The sequence below is a fragment of the Peromyscus californicus genome, unplaced genomic scaffold (assembly GCF_007827085.1).
Source record: "Peromyscus californicus insignis strain IS unplaced genomic scaffold, ASM782708v3 Scaffold_16__1_contigs__length_79575227, whole genome shotgun sequence".
Classification (NCBI taxonomy): domain Eukaryota; kingdom Metazoa; phylum Chordata; class Mammalia; order Rodentia; family Cricetidae; genus Peromyscus; species Peromyscus californicus.
In genome coordinates, this window is record NW_026294458.1 from 9,430,730 (window position 1) to 9,450,732 (window position 20,003).

General features: G+C 40.1%; 1 protein-coding gene across 1 annotated transcript; it reads right to left on the minus strand.

Annotated features, from left to right (window-relative positions):
* Positions 1-2,573: 2,573 nt before the first annotated feature.
* LOC128111667 (olfactory receptor 2L13-like) lies at positions 2,574-3,511 on the minus strand. Its single transcript, XM_052739893.1, is given in 2 exon segments — positions 2,574-2,848; positions 2,851-3,511. Coding segments are annotated over 2 exon segments (936 nt in total).
* Positions 3,512-20,003: the final 16,492 nt, after the last annotated feature.

A 20,003-nucleotide genomic window follows, 5' to 3' on the forward strand; every position in this document is an offset into this window, starting at 1 on the left:
ATTCTCAACAGAGGAAACCTAAATGGCTGAAAGACATTTAAGGAATTGCTCAACATCCCTAATCATCAGGGAAATGCAAATCAAAATGACTCTGAGATACCACCTTACACCTGTCAGAATGGCTAAGATCAAAAACACTGAAGACAGTTTATGCTGGAGAGGATGTGGAGCTAGGGGAACTCTCCTCCACTGTTGGTGGGAATGCAAGCTTGTACAACCACTTTGGAAATCAATATGGTACTTTCTTAGAACATTGGGAATCAATCTCCCCCAAGATCCAGCTATACAACTCTTGGGCATATACCCAAGGAATGTTCAATCTTTTTATATTTCTTAAAAAAATTTATATAGATCTTTGAAAATTTTCTATTCATATCCGCAGCCAATTTCTGGATGGGTCATTTGTTTATCAAACTCTTTTCTTTTTTCTTTCTTTTACTTTTTAGTTCTTTATATATTCTGGATGTTAATCCTCTGTTAGATGTATAATATGAAACGATCCTCTCACACTCTGTGGGCTTCCATTTCATTTGGTCATTTCCCTGGCTATGCAGAAGGTTTTGGGTTTTATAAGGTCCCACTTGTCAGTTGTTGGTCTGAATTTTGGAGGAAATGGAGTGCTATTCAGGAATTCCTCTCCTATGTACATACATATTGTAAGGTACTGCCTATATATTCTTCTACCAATTTCAATTTTTCGAGTTTCACAATGAGGTCTTTGATCCACTTAGAGTTAATTTATGTTCAAAGTGATGGATAAGTGTCTAATTTCATCCTTCTGCATGTAGCCATCAACTTTTCCCAGCACCATTTGTGGAAAATTCTGTCTTTTCTACAGCGCATATTTTTGGAGTCTTCATCACATATCAGATGGCTGTGCTGTTCATGATTTCAATGAGATGATTTAAGGATTTTTAATTGATTTAGGATGATTTTGGCTGTGGTATTGCTATGCATAGCCTTTTCTGTATCAAGGTATGTTTGGACTAGTTACTCTGTGACATTCATCATAATAAATTATGTCAAAGGCTCTTTCTGCGTGTATTGAAATGATCACATTATTTTTCTTCTTTTATGCCCAATTATGTGATTTATTACATTCATTGATTTGGGAATGCTGATGCATTATCACATATTCCAAAATAAAGAAAGAGCCTTGGCACAAGTAACTAAAAGATAAAAGATATCACCCAAGTGAGAATTATTAATGGAATGGGAAGCATCATAAAACACACCACTGCAATTCCATACATTGTAAGGGAATATTTTAATAACCTATATGCTGTTCAGTTGAAAAATATAAAAGAAATGGATACATTTCAAGATGCATGGAATGTACCAAAAAGTAAACTAAGTATCAAAAAAACATGGGCATATATCAAAAGATTATCCAAAATGAACAAAACAAATTTAACATAGATTTTAAAAGGTAGATAAATCTCAAAATCTCTTGAGTGTCATTTCATTTCAGTGTTTTTTGGAAACAAGAAAATTTCAAGCAAATTTTGTTCCTCTAGTATGGTTTTATACAAAGACATTAGGATAAGATGGCCAGCATATGTGCTCTATATGATAAATGTTTCAACTGAAGATAATTGCACATATTTATGGGGTACAATGTGATATTTCATACATTTAAATATTGTATAATGATGGGTTAAGAATAATTAGCCAATTTATACTTGAAACTTTTTACTTCTTTAGCAAGAATACATTCAATATTATCTCTTTGGGATATAAGAGGCATTATATTTAACTATATTTCCCCAACTGAAGTACAACATACCAGAACCTCTTCTGGCTAACACAGAAGGTGGTTCAGTAGATGGTGTAGGGGGAACGTCTCTTAAACTCTTCAAATTTATTCTATGCCAATTTGACCCAGTAACTAGATTGACAGATCTCATAATTCTCTATTTTTATGTTATTGGCTAAACATACTCTTCCAAAGGTATGGTATTAATTTACACTTCAACAAACTGTGTATAATAGTTCCCATACTTCTACTCACAACACCATTTGATAACCATAGTTTTTTGAAAACAATCATTCTACCTGTAGTGAGGTAGTACTTTGTTGTGGTATATTTGGATGTTCTTCAAACATTTCAAGAATCTGAGATTGCTCTATGTAAGGATTGGTGATATGAAATGGCAAAGTCCAAACTGTAATGTATCATAAATATTCAATATACGTAGGCTTTTAATAATGAAAATAATGAAGGCAAAATATTTGAACAAAACAATTAATTCATGTTAATTTTATAGAAACAACATGTCAATATCAGCATAAGCAGTATCATATTACAGTAAAAACAAAGTATTTCTCATGTTGTGTTGGTATATTAATTTATTGTCTAATATCAGTCATTAAAATTCTTAACTGTAAGGTTATGAATTAAACATGTGAATAATTATACTAGCATGTAACAATAAACATACTATTTAATCTTAATTAGTAATGAATCACCAGAAAGGTATGACATGTGTGTGGCACACATTATGTTTCCAATACACAGTACTGCTCCTACAAAATTCTCCATGGAAATTGAAATATGAGTAGAGAGGAATTGATCAATGTTTAGTGGAATAGAATGTCCCAAAGACTCTTGTCATGGCACCCAGGACCTCCTTATTCCTCAGGCTGTAGATGATGGGGTTGAGCATGGGGGTGAGGATAGTGTAGAAGACAGCCAGAGTCTTATCTTCTGTCGGGGAACGGAGACTCCTAGGTCGAAGATAAGTATAGACAAAAGGTGCATCGTAAAACGTCACCACAGTTAAGTGAGTTAAACATGTGGTGAAGGCCTTTTTCTTTCCCTCTTTTGAGCGCATATGGAAGACAGCAAAAGGATACGTCCATAGGAAGCTGTAATGCCAAGGAAAGGAAGTAGGAGAAACACGCTGGTGCTCACAAATACCATGTACTCATAAACCCAAGTGTCCATACAGGCCAGGGGTAACATGGCAGGGACATCACAGAAGAAATGGTTAATGGATCTAGAATGGCAGTAAGGAATATGAAGAGCATAGACTGTATGTGCTAAAGAGTTGATTGAGCCCAATATCCAGGATCCTAAGATCATCTTCAGACACATCATTTTGCTCATGCGAGTGGGATAATGAAGAGGGTGGCAGATGGCAACAAAACAGTCATAGGCCATGGAGGCCAGAAGCAAGCCCTCAGAACCTGCCATGGTCAGAAAGAAAAAGGATTGCACTCCACAGCCCAAGAAAGAGATGTTTTTCTGGCCATAGAGGAAGTTGAATGCCATCTTGGGAACAGTGGCAGAGACACCCATCAGGTCCATAAGAGAGAGCTGACTGAGGAGAAAGTACATAGGGGTGTGGAGCCTGGGATCCACACGAATGAGGTGGATCATTGTTGAGTTGCCAAGCAAGGCCACAGAGAATATGCAGATGATAAGCAGCAAAAGCAGAAAGCCTGTTTGGTTTTGTGGAAACAACCCTAACAAAATGAAATCACTTGAGCTCTGATTCCATTTCTCCATGAAGACGTATTGCTTTATCCTTCTTGAAAAAGAAACTCACGAGCAACATACACTACCATAGGAAATAGAATGAGAGAATAAAGAGAAACTGGCTTGTCATGAATGCTTGCACTGAATTGTTCTTCCTCCAACACCGTTCTTCTGCTGACCTGATTTTGAAATCTGAGCTGAGTGTTTCTTCCCCCTTGCCTCTGGCCAAGTTCTCAGTTCAGAGACACCTGTCTGGTCATTTTAAAATCAAGGGTGGCAACATGAGTAAGATGATTCACACATTTCCTCCTAGATAACTCCATGCAAGACCATTACTCAAGATCATCAAGCCACCTTACAAAACTAAGAAAGCCTCTATCTTCTGCATCACTTACTCTCTGGTCCTGTTCCCATAATTGACCACAGTGCAGACAGATCCCAGAGACCTGCTCCTTGTGTTCTGCCTCTCACATTCTCTAATGAATCTTTGCCTTTCCTGAAAATGCCCTCCTCTCCCAATTCACTGTTCTGGAACTAAAAGGTTTTTGTGTGTGCTCAGATCCACACTAATCATCAGATGCTATTTGTGTATCCTCACATACATAAGAGATGCTTTGTTTTGTGTAAATTTTACAGCTATCAACTGAATACACACTCACAATAAAACATTTTATACAATAAAACATAACAAATGTTACACTTTCCCTAACATATATTTTTGTTATATTTTACAATTGTAAATGTTATACAAATATATTCAAATAGTATAAATGTTGGCGGTATGCATTGCTTTCTCCTTTTCCTCTAAAGTTCTGGTTTTTGAACTCCATTGGCAGGATCAAGAAGCCCTTAAAAACCTGCTCATTGGAGAAGAATGGTACAGGTTGCATTATTTACTCTGCTCATTGATATTTTAAAATTGTTATATTTTCATTAATTTATTTATATGTCTTGTATATGTCTTGGAAGATAGACTACCAGGGAGAAAGTCAATTTCCTTCCTCCTTCTGGAATAGCAAACTCAGATCACCAAGTTGGAGGCAAGTGTCTACTTGCTGAGCCGTCTCAGCAACCCAAATAACAAAGGAATGTGTTGCTCTTATTCATTATTTTTTATGTCACATATATTTTACTTACATACTCTAGGCTTATTTCTGGGGAAAATAAAATAAAATTATTGGCCATATTCAGAATAGATCAATTAAAACAAGAATAAAATTAATAATGGTTGCTGCATATATGTATGTGCATATTTATATATTCCTAAATATGTAGCTACAACATCTTAGTCTGTATAATGTTACAGATATGTATGTTTTCAAGAATGATCATTTGGCATTGCATAACATTGAATTTGCAAGAGAGCAAGAAGAGTACATGGTAGAGCCTGGATAGAGGAAATGAAAAAAATGGATCTGATAGGACTATATTATGCCAAAAATTGAAAATACTATCTAAAAAGCAAAATGAATGAATATTCTGCCAGGATAATGTTTCCTACTTTTCTATTGCCAGTCCTCAGGATGGGCTTGCTCAGTAATGGTGTCTCCTACTGCTCAGTTCTCTTTCACCTGATTTTCTCTACTCACTCTTAATCATGCAAAATTCACCATTATGATTTATTTTCTCTCCAACACACATTTTCTTTCTTCTTACCTGTCCTCAGTATATGAGTTCATGCTTTACATGTGTGTGCCCTTGTATCTGAGAGAGATACCAAAGACATTGACTGGGTACTAATGTTGGATTACTGATAATTTTCAAAACTAAGAACAGCAAATGATCCCTTGTGAAAATTATCCACATGGAGCAACAAATTATTTAGCATTCCATATGTCTGTGGTGAGCACAAAAACAATGTAAAACAGAGCTTGTCACATAGAATGGGAATACAGTTATATAGTTATCAGATCAAGAGATACTGACAATGAGGAAAACATAGACAAGAAAGTGGCAGCTGCGCAGGACCTCTTGGCATAATATGAGACCAGAAGAATCCTGTGCTTCCTTATTACCTTTCAACTATAAATGCTTATAAACTGACTGAAAAACATGAAATATAAGTAAAAACACAATCACCAACTTTATTGTATACCTTCAAAAATACCTTCCCTGTTCTTAGACACTTGAGTGCTCTGTTATTAACTTAAGCAAGATCACGCACTCTGTAGCACAAATTAAGAAGGGGACTACAAGAATAGGCCAATAAACTCAAGCCTATGACCCAATGCCACCCAATATGTCCTCCTACAAGAAAAGCATGGTGCACAAAGGAAAAGAGACAGCTTGATTGGAACCTGCCCCAAGCCACTAGGTGTAGGCTCTGCATAAGCAGGTCTTTGTGATGTCCACTTCTCTAAGTGATAAACAAGGAACAGGGTTTGAAGGGAAAGTCAAAGAGGACAAAAAACAATGAGACTATTGATTGTGAAGGGCAGATGCCAGGGCAATTGTATAGGGAACAAGGACTTGGGATCTGATCTCCATGAGATGCTAGAACAGGGAGAGTGATATGCTCTTAGATTCCGAGACATCATACCAGATGCTCTTGTTCAGAAGGGAGCTGCTGTGAGTACCGTACAGAGAAGACTAGTTAGAGAAAATGCGTTATCTGGTGACTTATTTGGATTTAAAAACAGAGCCACACAGGCTGGAGAAGTGGCTTAGCAGTTAAGAGCACTGGTTGCTCTTCCTAGAGGACCTGGATTCAATTCCCAATACCCACATGGCAGCTCACAGCTGTCTGTAACTCCAGTTGTAGGGTGTCTGACACCTTCACACCAATACAAATAAAAAAAAGTTAAATAAATACGTTAAATAAAACAGAGCCACACATCACACAAAACCACTGATGCCTGGGTACATTAGAACAGTAGGATGCCTACCTGGACCACAGGCCCCTATCTGATGATTCACTGATGTCTACTCCCTGGCACAACACTTACAGCAGGCTCTCAATCTGTGTGCCTGTTGAAATTAATGAAACATCATCCTTAGAGATGATAGATTACAATTGTTTGTATCAACATTTTTAAAAATCAGTCTTCTGCATCATGACTTGTGAATAAAAAGGAACCTCTTAGCGGCACTTTTTTTTACATCCTTTATCACATGTTTAGCTGGTGAGGAACATTCTGCCATCCCATGTGGAGGGGGTTTCCAGTATTCAGTTTTGGCCATAGTCTGCACTAAACTCACATTTCACATGTTTGATTTCTTAAAAGCAATGCACAAGTGTGTGCTCTCAGATCACTTCTCAGTGGTTCATAAACACACTTTGAGGACAGTTACAGCAGTAATTATTTTTGTTTCCATTGCTTAGAAACTATCATTTTAGCAGGAAATATTACAGAACAGCTATTTTCAGGAGGCCAGATACCTGGAACTTAAGGTTTAAGACCCAAGATATTGAGTCAGAGCTAAAGATCTGTACATTGGTGACAAGATAATTTCAATATTGGGTGTGGCCTTTATGCAGAGTCACAGATGGATTTTATTATTTATTTCATTGTAACTTTAAATATCCTCCAGTGGCTGCAAGGCAAATATAATGTTAGTGTGCCCCTTGATCATTCCAAAAGATACAAAACTCAAAGGGCTACTTAAAGCTGTCATGAAGACTGCTATTATACAGGAATGCTACAAATTCAGGATGCTCGATTAATTTTGACAAAGTTACAGGTATGTAAACACAACAGAGACACGTAGCAAGAAATCTACAGAGCACAAGACCAGGCAGGTAATTGAACATCGGTGTCTCTGCTTATTCTTAAAAACTGCATGGGAGTCTGGAGAACATGAAACTCAATGAGCTGTCTGCATTCCACTATATTAGGTCCTCCAGAAGTGCCCATTTCTTTCCTCCATTCCACATCTTAGCTTCTGAGAAACCTCAACACCAGAAAAAATGCACAACCTTTAAAAACAGCACATTGTAAAATTCAAGTACGTTTACATTGATTCTTTTGTATTTTAAACTAATATGAAAATTATACCTCTAGAATCTCCCCTAGTTATTTTAACCCAAACCCACTATGCTCAATAACATCTTCTGGACTCAGCTTATACAAGGATCTTATACTTGTGTTAGTATTGGTGGGAAAAAGGTACCTTTACAGTACAGCCATTCCCTTTAGACAGTCAGTAGGTCTTGAGAAGTCTTCAGCTTCCCCTCTTTGTTCAAGTCCCCTGCCAGGTACACCACAAGATCATCTCCCTGTGCAGCCCCCGTTGAAGGCTGAAAATCTGCTTCTTACCCAAGAATCACTTCTTCCACCAAAATACTAGGAAAGAAATTTTCAAGGATTATCTACTATCATCTTATTCATGATGAAACCAAGAGAACATTATTAAGCCCTCCTGAAATATGTACACACTCATTGCCCAGGTAAAACATCATTTCTTGCTAATTATTTTTATATGAAACACAAAAGACATTTTAGATTTATTTCTCACAGATTATATTGATGAAAGACAGAATGACAAGTGCTGTATTTTATATGCACAGCCTTGGATCACCAAGTCTTAGATGTTCCTCCTTTTCCTCTAATTGATCCCTCATGTCTAAATCTACAGAGACAAAGCCTTGGCCATTTCTCCTGACTTAGCTGCTCTGGGTAGCTCAGTTTTGAACTTAGAGAAATAAATGCATGATGATCGCCACTCCTACAATCACAGGATGCCTGGAGACAGACTAAGGAGTAAGACTGCATTATTTCAGAAGGTCACTTGACAGATATAAAGGATACTGGGCTATATTATATTATTATAGTCCCCCATTTTAAATGTTGGGCCTCAAAGGGGTACAAATTGATATACCAAAACATTGATCTAGACAGAAATTCTACTTTAGTAGTGGGTTGTTGCAGAGGTCTTGTTATAAAGTAGATCTTCAGACTCAGGATCATCCAGGTTGACAGATCCAACACTGATTAGAAAAACAAGTAGATCAAACTTCAAAATAAATGAAAGATTGTGGCCTAATCTTCAAATTTTCTAGCCAGCCTGTAGTGGCGCACACCTTCAATCCCAGCACTCGGGAGGCAGAGCCAGGCGGATCTCTGTCGGTTCAAAGCCAGCCTGGGCTACAGAGTGAGTTCCAGGAAAGGCACCAAAACTACACAAAGAAACACTGTCTCAAAAAACCAAATAAATAAATAATAAATTTTCTACAATTTAAATGATGTTCCGGAAACTAGCCGGGGAAATGTATGCTATTTGCATGTGGAGTTTCTATGCAGAAGCAGGAATGAGGAGACATAGTCTTTCTAACCTACTCAATCCACAGTAAATAGATTAATGAACATTTAGAATATTTAAAATATTTACCTGTGCCCTGGGTCTCATTGTAGAAATAGATGAGAGTTTGTTATTTTTTTAAACTTTCTTTTTATTTATTCTTTGAGTCTTTCACATCATGCATCTTGACTCCATTCATTTCCTGTCCCTTTGTATCCATCCTCTGTCCTTGCAACCTCCCTCCCCAAATAAAATAAAATTAAATTTTAAAGAACAAAAGAAAAATTTCATCATGGAAGCTGTAGTGAGACATAGTGAGTCATGCGGTAAACACTTTTATACATATCTTTACATGCAAGTGTTCATTGCAAAGAGCTATTCGTCTGGTTCAAAACCTCTGATTTCTGCTACACTATTGATGCTGGGCCCTCACTGGGACTCCTATTGGTTATCCTGTTTGTTGCCCTGTTTCATGAAAATCCTGTAGCTTTGGATCTGCAGAATCAACTCCTTCACATGCTCCAGCAGATCATAGATGAGGTGGATGTTGGGGTGGGCCAACTCATAGCCCTGGTTCTGGGGCTGGGTAGTTGCAGGGTTGGTCAGAACACCAGCTTTCCCCTATCCTCACCAACAGGGTGAGTCTCCAACACTGCCTCCAAGTAGTTCACCCTATACAACAAAAGAGCAATGGACAGACCCAGTTCTCCTGCTTTCATGCCCTTGGGGCCAACTCACCCACACCTACACCACAAGGCTCAGCTCTACTGTGTTGACCAGGTGAGGTACAGTGGCAACTAGTCTGAGTGCTGCATTTGGTTTTGGGCAGGGATAGCTCTCCCACTCTCATGACCTCCCTGACACAGGTGTTGAGGGACTGGAAGGGGGCCATCTCTTCCTCGACCATGCCACTTTAAGGCAGATGAAGGGCAGGGACCGATCTCCCTCACTCACATTCTATGGGCAAGTTCAGCTATGTGCCCTGCCACAGGGTCAGCTCTACTGTGCTGCCCAGGCAAGGTGCAGGGCCCACTTGCCCAAGTGTTGTAGCTGTTAAGGAAGAGAGTCTGCTCTCTCACAAGCCACAGGTGGTGAGGAGCCACCACATGGCAGATGAGGGTTTGGGACCAGCTCTCCCACTCTCAAGCCCTCAGGGCCAGCTTGCCTGCACCCCCTGAGAACAGAACCAGCTCTATTTTGCAGGACCAGCTCTCCCAAGTGCTGCAGCCAGTGAGAGGCAAGGCCAGTTCTCCCCAGGGTTATAGCCTGTGAGGGGATAGGCCAACTCTGTACAGCCCCATTTTCTGTGTAGCCTTCTGTGGTAACAAGAGCACAGGTAACAGAACCTGGCTAGAGTTGGACCACCGACCCCAACATGGGTCTTGGCAGCAGCCCTGGCACAGATATCACTATGATCCTAGGTGGCAAGCAAGTTACCTCAGCCTGCTCCTCACCACCTTCACCTCTTCAGATCTGTCTCTCTACATAGGACATGAATTATTCTGTCTCTATCTCCCATACTCCACAATATATTTGCTTACTATAATAGTGTCTGACCTCTAGGCAATACAAAAATACCTTCTGATTCCATTCAATTTGCATGTGCATAATTTCAAAACTGACCACCTGGTATTGAATATAATTGGCTGGCTCCTCCATGTAAGAAGACTACTGTTCCTGTTTGCTGCATCCCTTAGCTGCCTACAGTTCTTTGTCTAGGGGTGGAGGCCCATGGGTATTCTCCCTTTCATGTTAGCATGTCTACTGGTGGTCTCCCTGTTTAGATCTTGTTTAGGCAGCCATATTGCTGAGGTGTCATAGCTGAAGCTTCTCTGTCACTTCTAGAATACACAATTTCACAGATTTCCTGGTACTCTGCCACTTACAGTCATTCTACCCTCTCTTCTGTTCTGCCCTGAGTCTTATGCTCAGGAGTTCTGTTGCTGATGTATCCATTGGGGCTGGGCATACCACTACCAGGTGATCTCTGCATTTGGATCACTTGTGGTTTTCTTTAAGGGTCTCTCCTGCATAGAAAAACTCCCTTGGGAGGTGTTGGGAACAAAACTTAAATCTGGGTAAAAAGACAAGTTTTATAATGCAGTTAAAAATGATACTGGTTTATTAAAGTAGCTGTAGAAGGTTCTCCCCTAAGATCCATAACTTCATGATTACTAGCTTCAGGAATTTAGGTAGGTTTCCAGAACAAGGTACAATTTCCCTCCTGTTGAACTTGTCTTAAGTCCTATTAGACAGTACTTGGTTCCACAAAGATGATTGCCACTACTGCACATTTAGGGATTTCTTGCCATACTGGTCTTTGTTGTGGTTCATAGGCTTCACAGCAAGGGAGGACTACTGGCTGCTTCCCATCCTTAGTGCTCACACAACAACTGATTCCTTAGAAGCTAGTCCTCAGAGAGGAGGCTTTCAGGTCAGGTACAACTCAAATTCTGGTAGTCCAGTGTCTTAAGTCCATGATGTATTTGGCAATAATAACGTATTTTCCATACCTGAAAGACAACCAACAGCAATACCAATAGCCTGTATTATGTAGGAAATTTCTGGCATTCCTCTGATCAACAACTCACAAGAGAATTTCTCATGTCTGATAACAGGATTTTATTAAACAATCTGTGGATTTTGGAGGGGGTATTTTCAGCATAAGTGACCTAACTTCATTTAAACTTTGTGTGTATATACATATACATATACTTATATGTATTATCTGTAGTTTTGGATAAAATGAAAATAATATGATTCCTTGTAACTTTTTCAAATATCTATTTTTTTAGTCTTCAAGGCATTTTTATTTTGTAAAAAGTGATTTTTATATATGCAGCTTAAGTACCCCTCATCTGATATACTTTAGGCCAGAAGTTATTTTTTTATTTTGCAATACAATTCAGCTCTACATATCAGCCACGGATTCCCCTGTTCTCCCCCCTCCGCCCCCCCCCCCCACATTCCCCCTAGCCCACCCCCCATTCCCACCTCCTCCAGGGCAATGCCTCCCCCACGGACTGAGATCAACCTGGTAGACTCAGTCCAGGCAGGTCCAGTCCCCTCCTCCCAGGCCGAGCCAAGAGATCCTGCATAGGCCCCAGGTTTCAAACAGCCAACTCATGCAATGAGCACAGGACCCGGTCCCATGGCCTGGGTGCCTCCCAAACAGATCAAGCCAATCAACTCTCACCCATTCAGAGGGCCTGATCCAGTTGGTGACCCCTCAGCCATTGGTTCATAGTTCATGTGTTTCCATTCTCCTGGCTATCCGTCCCTGTGCTTTATCCAACCTTGGTCTCAACAATTTTTGCTCACATAAACCCTCCTCATTCTTGCTAATTGGACTCCCAGAGATCCACCCGGGGCCCAGCCATAGATCTCTGCATCTAGATCCCTCAATAGTTGGATGGGGTTTCCAGCACGACAATTAGGGTGTTTGGGCATCTCATCACCAGAGTAGGTCAGTTCAGGCTGTATCTCGACCATTGCCAGCAGTCTGTTGTGGGGGCTTCTTTGTCAAAAATTGTATGTTCATAGGTGTGCAGATTAATGTCAGGGTCTTCAATTCGATTCCATTGGTCCACATTTCGGTTTTTATGCCAGTACCAAGCTGTTTTTATTACTGTAGCTCTATAGTAGAGCTTGAAGTCAGGGATCATGATGCCTCCAGAGGTTGTGTTATTGTACAGGATTCTTTTGGCTATCCTGGGTTTTTTTTTTCCATATGAAGTTGAGTATTATTCTTTCCAGGTCTGTGAAGAATTGTCTTGGTATTTTGATGGGGATTGCATTGAATCTGTAGATTGCTTTTGGTAAGATTGCCATTTTTACTATGTTAGTACCGCCTATCCATGAGCATGGGAGACCTTTCCATTTTCTGACATCTTCTTCAATTTCTTTTTTCAGGGACTTAAAGTTGTTGTCATATAGGTCCTTCACTTGCTTATTTCATTTGTGGCTATAGTAAAGGGTGATGTATCTCTGATTTCCTTCTCAGCTTCTTTGTCCATTGTATATAGGAGGGTTACTGATTTTTTTTTGAGTTGATCTTGTATCCTGCTATGTTGCTGAAGGTGTTTATAAGCTGTATCAGTTCCTTGGTGGAATCTTTGGGGTCACTCAAGTATACTATCATGTCATCTGCACATAGGGAAAGCTTGACTTCTTCCTTTCCAATTTGTATCCCCTTGATCTCCTTATGTTGTCTTATTGCTCTGGCTAGAACTTCAAGTACTATATTGAATAAGTATGGGGAGAGCGGACAGCCTTGCCTCGTTCCTGATTTTAGTGGAATTGCTTTGAGTTTCTCTCCATTTAATTTGATATTGGCTGTTGGCTTGCTGTAAATTGCCTTTATTATGTCTAGGTATGTTCCCTGTGTTCCTGATCGCTCCAAGACCTTTATCATGAAGGGGTGTTGGATTTTGTCAAATGCCTTTCTGCATCTAGTGACATGATCATGTGGTTTTTTTCTTTGAGTTTGTTTATATGGTGTATTACATTGACGGACTTTCGTATGTTGAACCACCCTTGCATCCCTGGAATGAAGCCTACTTGATCATGGTGGATAATTGTTTTGATGTGTTCTTGGAATCTGTTTGCCAGTATTTTATTGAGTATTTTTGCATCAATGTTCATGAGGGAGATCGGTCTGTAGTTCTCTTTCTTTGTTGTATCCTTGTTTGGTTTAGGAATCAGGGTAATTGTAGCCTCATAGAAGGAGTTTGGTAATGTTCCTTCTGTTTCTATTGTGTGGAACAATTTAGAGAGTATTGGTATTAACTCTTCTTTGAAAATCTGGTAGAATTCTGCACTGAAACCATCTTGTCCTGGGCTGTTTTTGGTTGGGAGACTTTTAATGACTGTTTCTATTTCATTAGGGGTTATTGGACTATTTAAATAGTTTATCTGGTCTCGATTTAACTTAGGTATGTGGTACCTATCCAGAAAGTTATCCATTTCTTTTAGGTTTTCCAGGTTTGTGAAGTAGAGGTTTTTGAAGTATGACCTGATGATTCTCTGGATTTCCTCAATGTCTGTTGTTATGTCCCTCTTTTCATTTCTGATTTTGTTGATTTGGATGCTCTCTCTCTGTCTTTTGGTTAGTTTGGATAAGGGCTTGTCTATCTTGTTGATTTTCTCAAAGAACCAACTCTTTGTTTCATTAATTTTTTGTATTGTTCTCTTTGTTTCTATTTTATTGATTTCAGCTCTCACTTTGATAATTTCCTGGTGTCTATTTTTCCTGGGAGACTTTGCTTCTTCTTGTTCTAGAGCTTTCAGGTGTGCTGTTAAGTCACTAGTGTGAGATTTCTCCAACTTCTTTATGTTCGCATTTAGTGTTATGAATTTCCCTCTTAGTACTGCTTTCATAGTGTCCCATAGGTTTGGATATGTGGTGTCTTCATTTTCATTGATCTCTAGGAAGTCTTTAATTTCTTTCTTTATTTCTTCCTTAACCCATTGGTGATTCAGTTGGGTATTATTCAGTTTCCATGAGACTGTAGGTTTTCTGTAGTTTTTGTTGTTGTTGAAATCCAACTTTAGACCATGGTGATCTGATAGAACACAGGAGGTTATTCCAATTGTTTTGTATCTGTTGAGATTTGTTTTGTGGCAAAGTATATGGTCGATTTTAGAGAAGGTTCCATGGGATGCTGAGAAGAAGGTATATTCTCTTTTGTTAGGATGGAATGTTCTGTAGATATCGATTAAGTCCAATTGAGTCATGACATCAGTTAAGTCCTTTATTTCTCTGTTAAGTTTCAATTTGGGAGATCTGTCCAGTGGTGAAAGTGGGGTGTTGAGGTCTCGCACTTTTAATGTGTGGGGTTTTATATGTGATTTAAGCTTTAGTAAAGTTTCCTTTACATATGTGGGTGCCTGTGGGAGCCCGTTCTCGGGTTCCTCGTGGCTTTACCCAGCAGGTCCGCATAGAGGATGATTAGGACCACGGGCCGAGTGCAGGTGTCTGAGATGGTCTGCACTTGGCTGTGCTGGGGGAGGAGGTCTTTTGCTCCACCCCGTGGCATTTCTATAAAAACCCTGGGGCAGAGACAGTCGGGGCCCATTGGAATAGGTTCCAGGCCCTCTCGAGGCTATCCTTTATTTTCTATCTGTTTATCTCCACAAGATTCTCCGCAATAAATCTTTCTATCTAATATTTCCTGCTGCTCACACTCACGAAAACTCTGGGGAACTGTGGAGGTGGTGGGTAAATGCCCCACAGAATGGCGCCATGAACAGGGACTAAAGAAAAAGAAAAAAAAGGGACTAAAGAAAAAAAAGGGAACACTAAAAAAAGGGGGGACTAAAGACAAATGAACAGGGACTAAAGACAAAGTTATAGGGACAAAAGATAAAGGAAAATAAGAGTTTTATTACAGAGTTTTTGGCAAAAGTGCTGAGTCAGCCCTGCCAGTGGAAAGGCATGCCGGTGTTATGGAAAATATATATTTTATATATATTATTGAGAGGCAGGGGTTTTATCCTCGAGAGAAAAGGAAAGCTGACTGGAAGGATGTCTGATGCTGCAGCGCAATTCTCTTCTGTCAAAATTTTCTATCTTCTATCCCTTTCTCAATTTCTATCTGCGAAAAAGAAGTATAAGGTATAGGGTAGTAATATAGTATAGGAAAAACTTAGAACTGTAAGATCATAAGGCAACTAGACAGAAAACCTCAATTTTCTAACTTTGGGGACTATAAACACAAACTGGGAAAAAATTCTTTGGGCTTTACGGGTAGTAAAAAAGCTGTTCTTTGAGCTTGTGGGGAAGAAAAAGTTTCCTATGGAAGCTTTTGTCCTGGGGACAGCTGAAATGCTAAGTCCAAGTGGCAGGAGAAAGTGTTTTCTCCCTGAGGCAAAAATGGGGGTATAAAAAGTCAAAAAGTTTAAAGTTGGGAAGTTTCGGGAAAAGTTGGTCTTTCTCTCTTGGGGAAAAAAATCTTTCTCTTAAACTAAAAGCTTTTCTTGGAAAATTTGGGGGAAAAATCTCTCTAAAAAGCCTTCATCTACCAAGGTTGGATAAAACACAGGGACAAATAGCCAAACAAATGGAAACACATGAACTATGAACCAATGGCTGAGGGGTCACCAACTGGATCAGGCCCTCTGAGTGGGTGAGACAGTTGATTGGCCTGATCTGGGAGGCACCCAGGCAGTGGGACCGGGTCCTGTGCTCATTGCATGAGTTGGCTGCTTGAAACCTGGGGCCTATGCAGGATTGCTTGGCTTGGCCTGGGAGGAGGGGACTGGACCTACCTGGACTGAGTCTACCAGGTTGAGCTCAGTCTGTGGGGAAGGCTTTGCCCTGGAGGAGATGGGAATGGGGGGGGGGGGCTGGGGGGAAGAGGAGGGGGGCGGGAGGGGGGAGAACAAGGGAATCTGTAGCTGATATGTAGAACTGAATTGTATTGCAAAATAAAAATTAAAAAAAGAAATTTTAAAAAAATGAAGAAAAAATGCCATTTAACAAAACTCCTAAAAAAAAAATAGCCTTCATCTTTCTCAAAAGGGCAAAAATTAGAATCACCTGAAGATATTAGTATGGGGACCACCTGTGATTAGCTCTAAGGAAAAACAACAAACCTCTTAAGACAGCAAAACCTCTCTAAGTTGTTTCAAGCTTTAAAAATCTTCCCTGCAATGCAGGAGGCAGGGATGGAGGTTTTTTTGGTTGGGTTTTTTTTTTTTTTTTTTTTTGCAATACAATTCAGTTCTACATATCAGCCACAGATTCCCTTGTTCTCCCCACTCCCGCCCCCCTCACCTTACCCCCAGCCCACCCTCCATTCCCATCTCCTCCAGGGCAAAGCCTTCCCCACAGACTGAGCTCAACCTGGTAGACTCAGTCCAGGCAGGTCTATTCCCCTCCTCCCAGGCCGAGCCAAACAATTCTGCATAGGCCCCAGGTTTCAAACAGACAACTCATGCAATGAGCACAGGACCCGGTCCCACTGCCTGGATGCCTCCCAAACAGATCAGGCCAATGAACTGTCCCACCCACTCAGAGGGCCTGATCCAGTTGGTGACCCCTCAGCCATTGGTTCATAGTTCATGTGTTTCCATTCGTTTGGCTATTTGTCCCTGTGCTTTATCCAACCTTGGTCTCAACAATTCTCGCTCATATAAACCCTCCTCATTCTCGCTAATTGGACTCCTAGAGATCCACCCGGGGCCTAGTCATGGATCTCTGCATCCAGATCCCTCAGTAGTTGGATGAGGTTTCTAGCACGACAATTAGGGTGTTTGGGCATCCCATCACCAGAGTAGGTCAGTTCGGGCTGTCTCTCGACCATTGACAGCAGTCTGTTGTGGGGGTATCTTTATGGATTTCTGTGGGCCTCTCTAGCACTTTGCTTCTTCCTATTCTCATGTGGTCTTCATTTACCATGGTCTCCTATTCCTTGTTCTCCCTCTCTGTTGTTGATCCAGCTGGGATCTCCCGCTCCCCCAAGCTCTCGTTCCCTCGACCCTTGCCCTTCACTACCCCCACTCATGTCCAGGCTGTTCATGTAGATCTCACTCCATTTCTCTGTCATTGGGCGATCCCCGTGTCTTTCTTGGGGTCCTGTTTTCCAGGTAGCCTCCCTGGTGATGTGAGTAGCAGTTCAGTCATCCTTGTTCCACATCTAGTATCCTCCTATGAGTGAGTACATACCATGTTTGTCTTTCTGAGTCTGGATTAACTCACTCAGGATGATTTTTTCTAGATCCATTCATTTGTCTGCAAACCTCATGATGTCATTGTTTTTCTCTGCTGAGTAGTATTCCATTGTGTATATGTACCACATTTTGTTTATCCATTCTTCAGTTGAAGGGCATCTAGGTTGTTTCCATGTTCTGGCTATTACAATCAATACTGATATGAACATAGCTGAACAAGTGCTCTTATGGTGTGGTTGAGCATTCCTTGGGTATATGCCCAAGAGTGGTATAGCTGGATCTTGGGGGACATGGATTCCCAATTTTCTAAGAAAGCGCCATATTGATTTCCAAAGTGGTTGTACAAGCTTGCATTCCCACCAGCAGTGGAGGAGAGTTTCCCTAGCTCCACATCCTCTCCAGCATAAGGTGTCTTCAGTGTTTTTGATCTTAGCCATTCTGACAGGCATAAGGTGGTATCTCAGAGTTGTTTTGATTTGCATTTCCCTGATGATTAGGGATGTTGAGCAATTCCTTAAATGTCTTTCGGCCATTTGAGTTTCCTCTGTTGAGAATTCTCTGTTTAGTTCTATAGCCCATTTCTTAATTGGACTGTTGGGCATTTTGATGTCTAATTTCTTGAGTTCCTTATATATTCTGGATATCAGTCCTCTCTCAGATGTGGGGTTGGTGAAGATGTTTTCCAATTCTGTAGGCTGTTGCTTTGCCTTGTTGACCGTATCCTTTGCTCTACAAAAGCTTCTCAGTTTCAAGAGGTCCCATTGATTGATTGTTTCTCTCAGAGTCTGTGCTACTGGTGTTCTATTTAGGAAGTAGTTACCTATGCCAATGCGTTCAAGACTACTTCTTACTTTCTCTTCTAGCAGGTTCAGAGTAGCTGGATTTATGTTGAGGTCCTTGATCCACTTGGACTTAAGTTTTGTGCACGGTGATAGATATGGAGCTATTTGCAGCCTTCTACATGTTGATATCCAGTTTTGCCAGCACCATTTGTTGAAGATGCTTTCTTTTTTCCATTGTGCACTTTTGGCTTCTTTGTTAAAAATTATATGTTCATAGGTGTGCAGATTAATGTCAGCGTCTTCAATTCGATTCCATTGGTCCACATTTCGGTTTTTATGCCAGTACCAAGCTGTTTTTATTACTGTAGCTCTATAGTAGAGCTTGAAGTCAGGGATCATGATGCCTCCAGAGGTTGTGTTATTGTACAGGATTCTTTTGGCTATCCTGGGTTTTTTTTTTTCCATATGAAGTTGAGTATTATTCTTTCCAGGTCTGTGAAGAATTGTCTTGGTATTTTGATGGGGATTGCATTGAATCTATAGATTGCTTTTGGTAAGATTGCCATTTTTACTATGTTAGTACCGCCTATCCATGAGCATGGGAGACCTTTCCATTTTCTGACATCTTCTTCAATTTCTTTTTTCAGGGACTTAAAGTTCTTGTCATATATGTCCTTCACTTGCTTGGTTAGTGTTACCCCAAGGTATTTTATGTCATTTGTGGCTATAGTAAAGGGTGATGTATCTCTGATTTCCTTCTCAGCTTCTTTGTCCATTGTATACAGGAGGGCTACTGATATTTTTGAGTTGATCTTTTATCCTGCTATGTTGCTGAAGGTGTTTATAAGCTGTATCAGTTCCTTGGTGGAATCTTTGGGGTCGCTCAAGTATACTATCATGTCATCTGCACATAGGGAAAGCTTGACTTCTTCCTTTCCAATTTGTATCCCTTAATATCCTTATGTTGTCTTATTGCTCTGGCTAGAACTTCTTACTTTCTCTTCTAGCAGGTTCAGAGTAGCTGGATTTATGTTGAGGTCCTTGATCCACTTGGACTTAAGTTTTGTGCACGGTGATAGATATGGAGCAATTTGCAGCCTTCTACATGTTGATATCCAGTTTTGCCAGCACCATTTGTTGAAGATGCTTTCTTTTTTCCATTGTGCACTTTTGGCTTCTTTGTTAAAAATTATGTGTTCATGGGTGTGCAGATTAATGTCAGGGTCTTCAATTCGATTCCATTGGTCCACATTTCGGTTTTTATGCCAGTACCAAGCTGTTTTTATTACTGTAGCTCTATAGTAGAGCTTGAAGTCAAGTATGATCGCTGCGCTGAAACCATCTTGTCCTGGGCTGTTTTTGGTTGGGAGACTTTTAATGACTGTTTCTATTTCATTAGGGGTTATTGGACTATTTAAATTATTTATCTGGTCTTGATTTAACTTAGGTATGTGGTACCTATCCAGAAAGTTATCCATTTCTTTTTGGTTTTCCAGGTTTGTCGAATAGAGGTTTTTGAAGTATGACCTGATGATTCTCTGGATTTCCTCAATGTCTGTTGTTATGTCCCCCTTTTCATTTCTGATTTTGTTGATTTGGATGCTCTTTGTTTCATTAATTTTTTGTATTGTTCCCTTTGTTTCTATTTTGTTGACTTCAGCTCTCATACTTATATTGAATAAGTATGGGGAGAGTGAACAGCCTTGCCTCGTTTCTGATTTTAGTGGAATTGCTTTGAGTTTCTCTCCATTTAATTTGATATTGGCTGTTGGCTTGCTGTAAATTGCCTTTATTAATTCTAGGTATGTTCCCTGTATTCCTGATTGCTC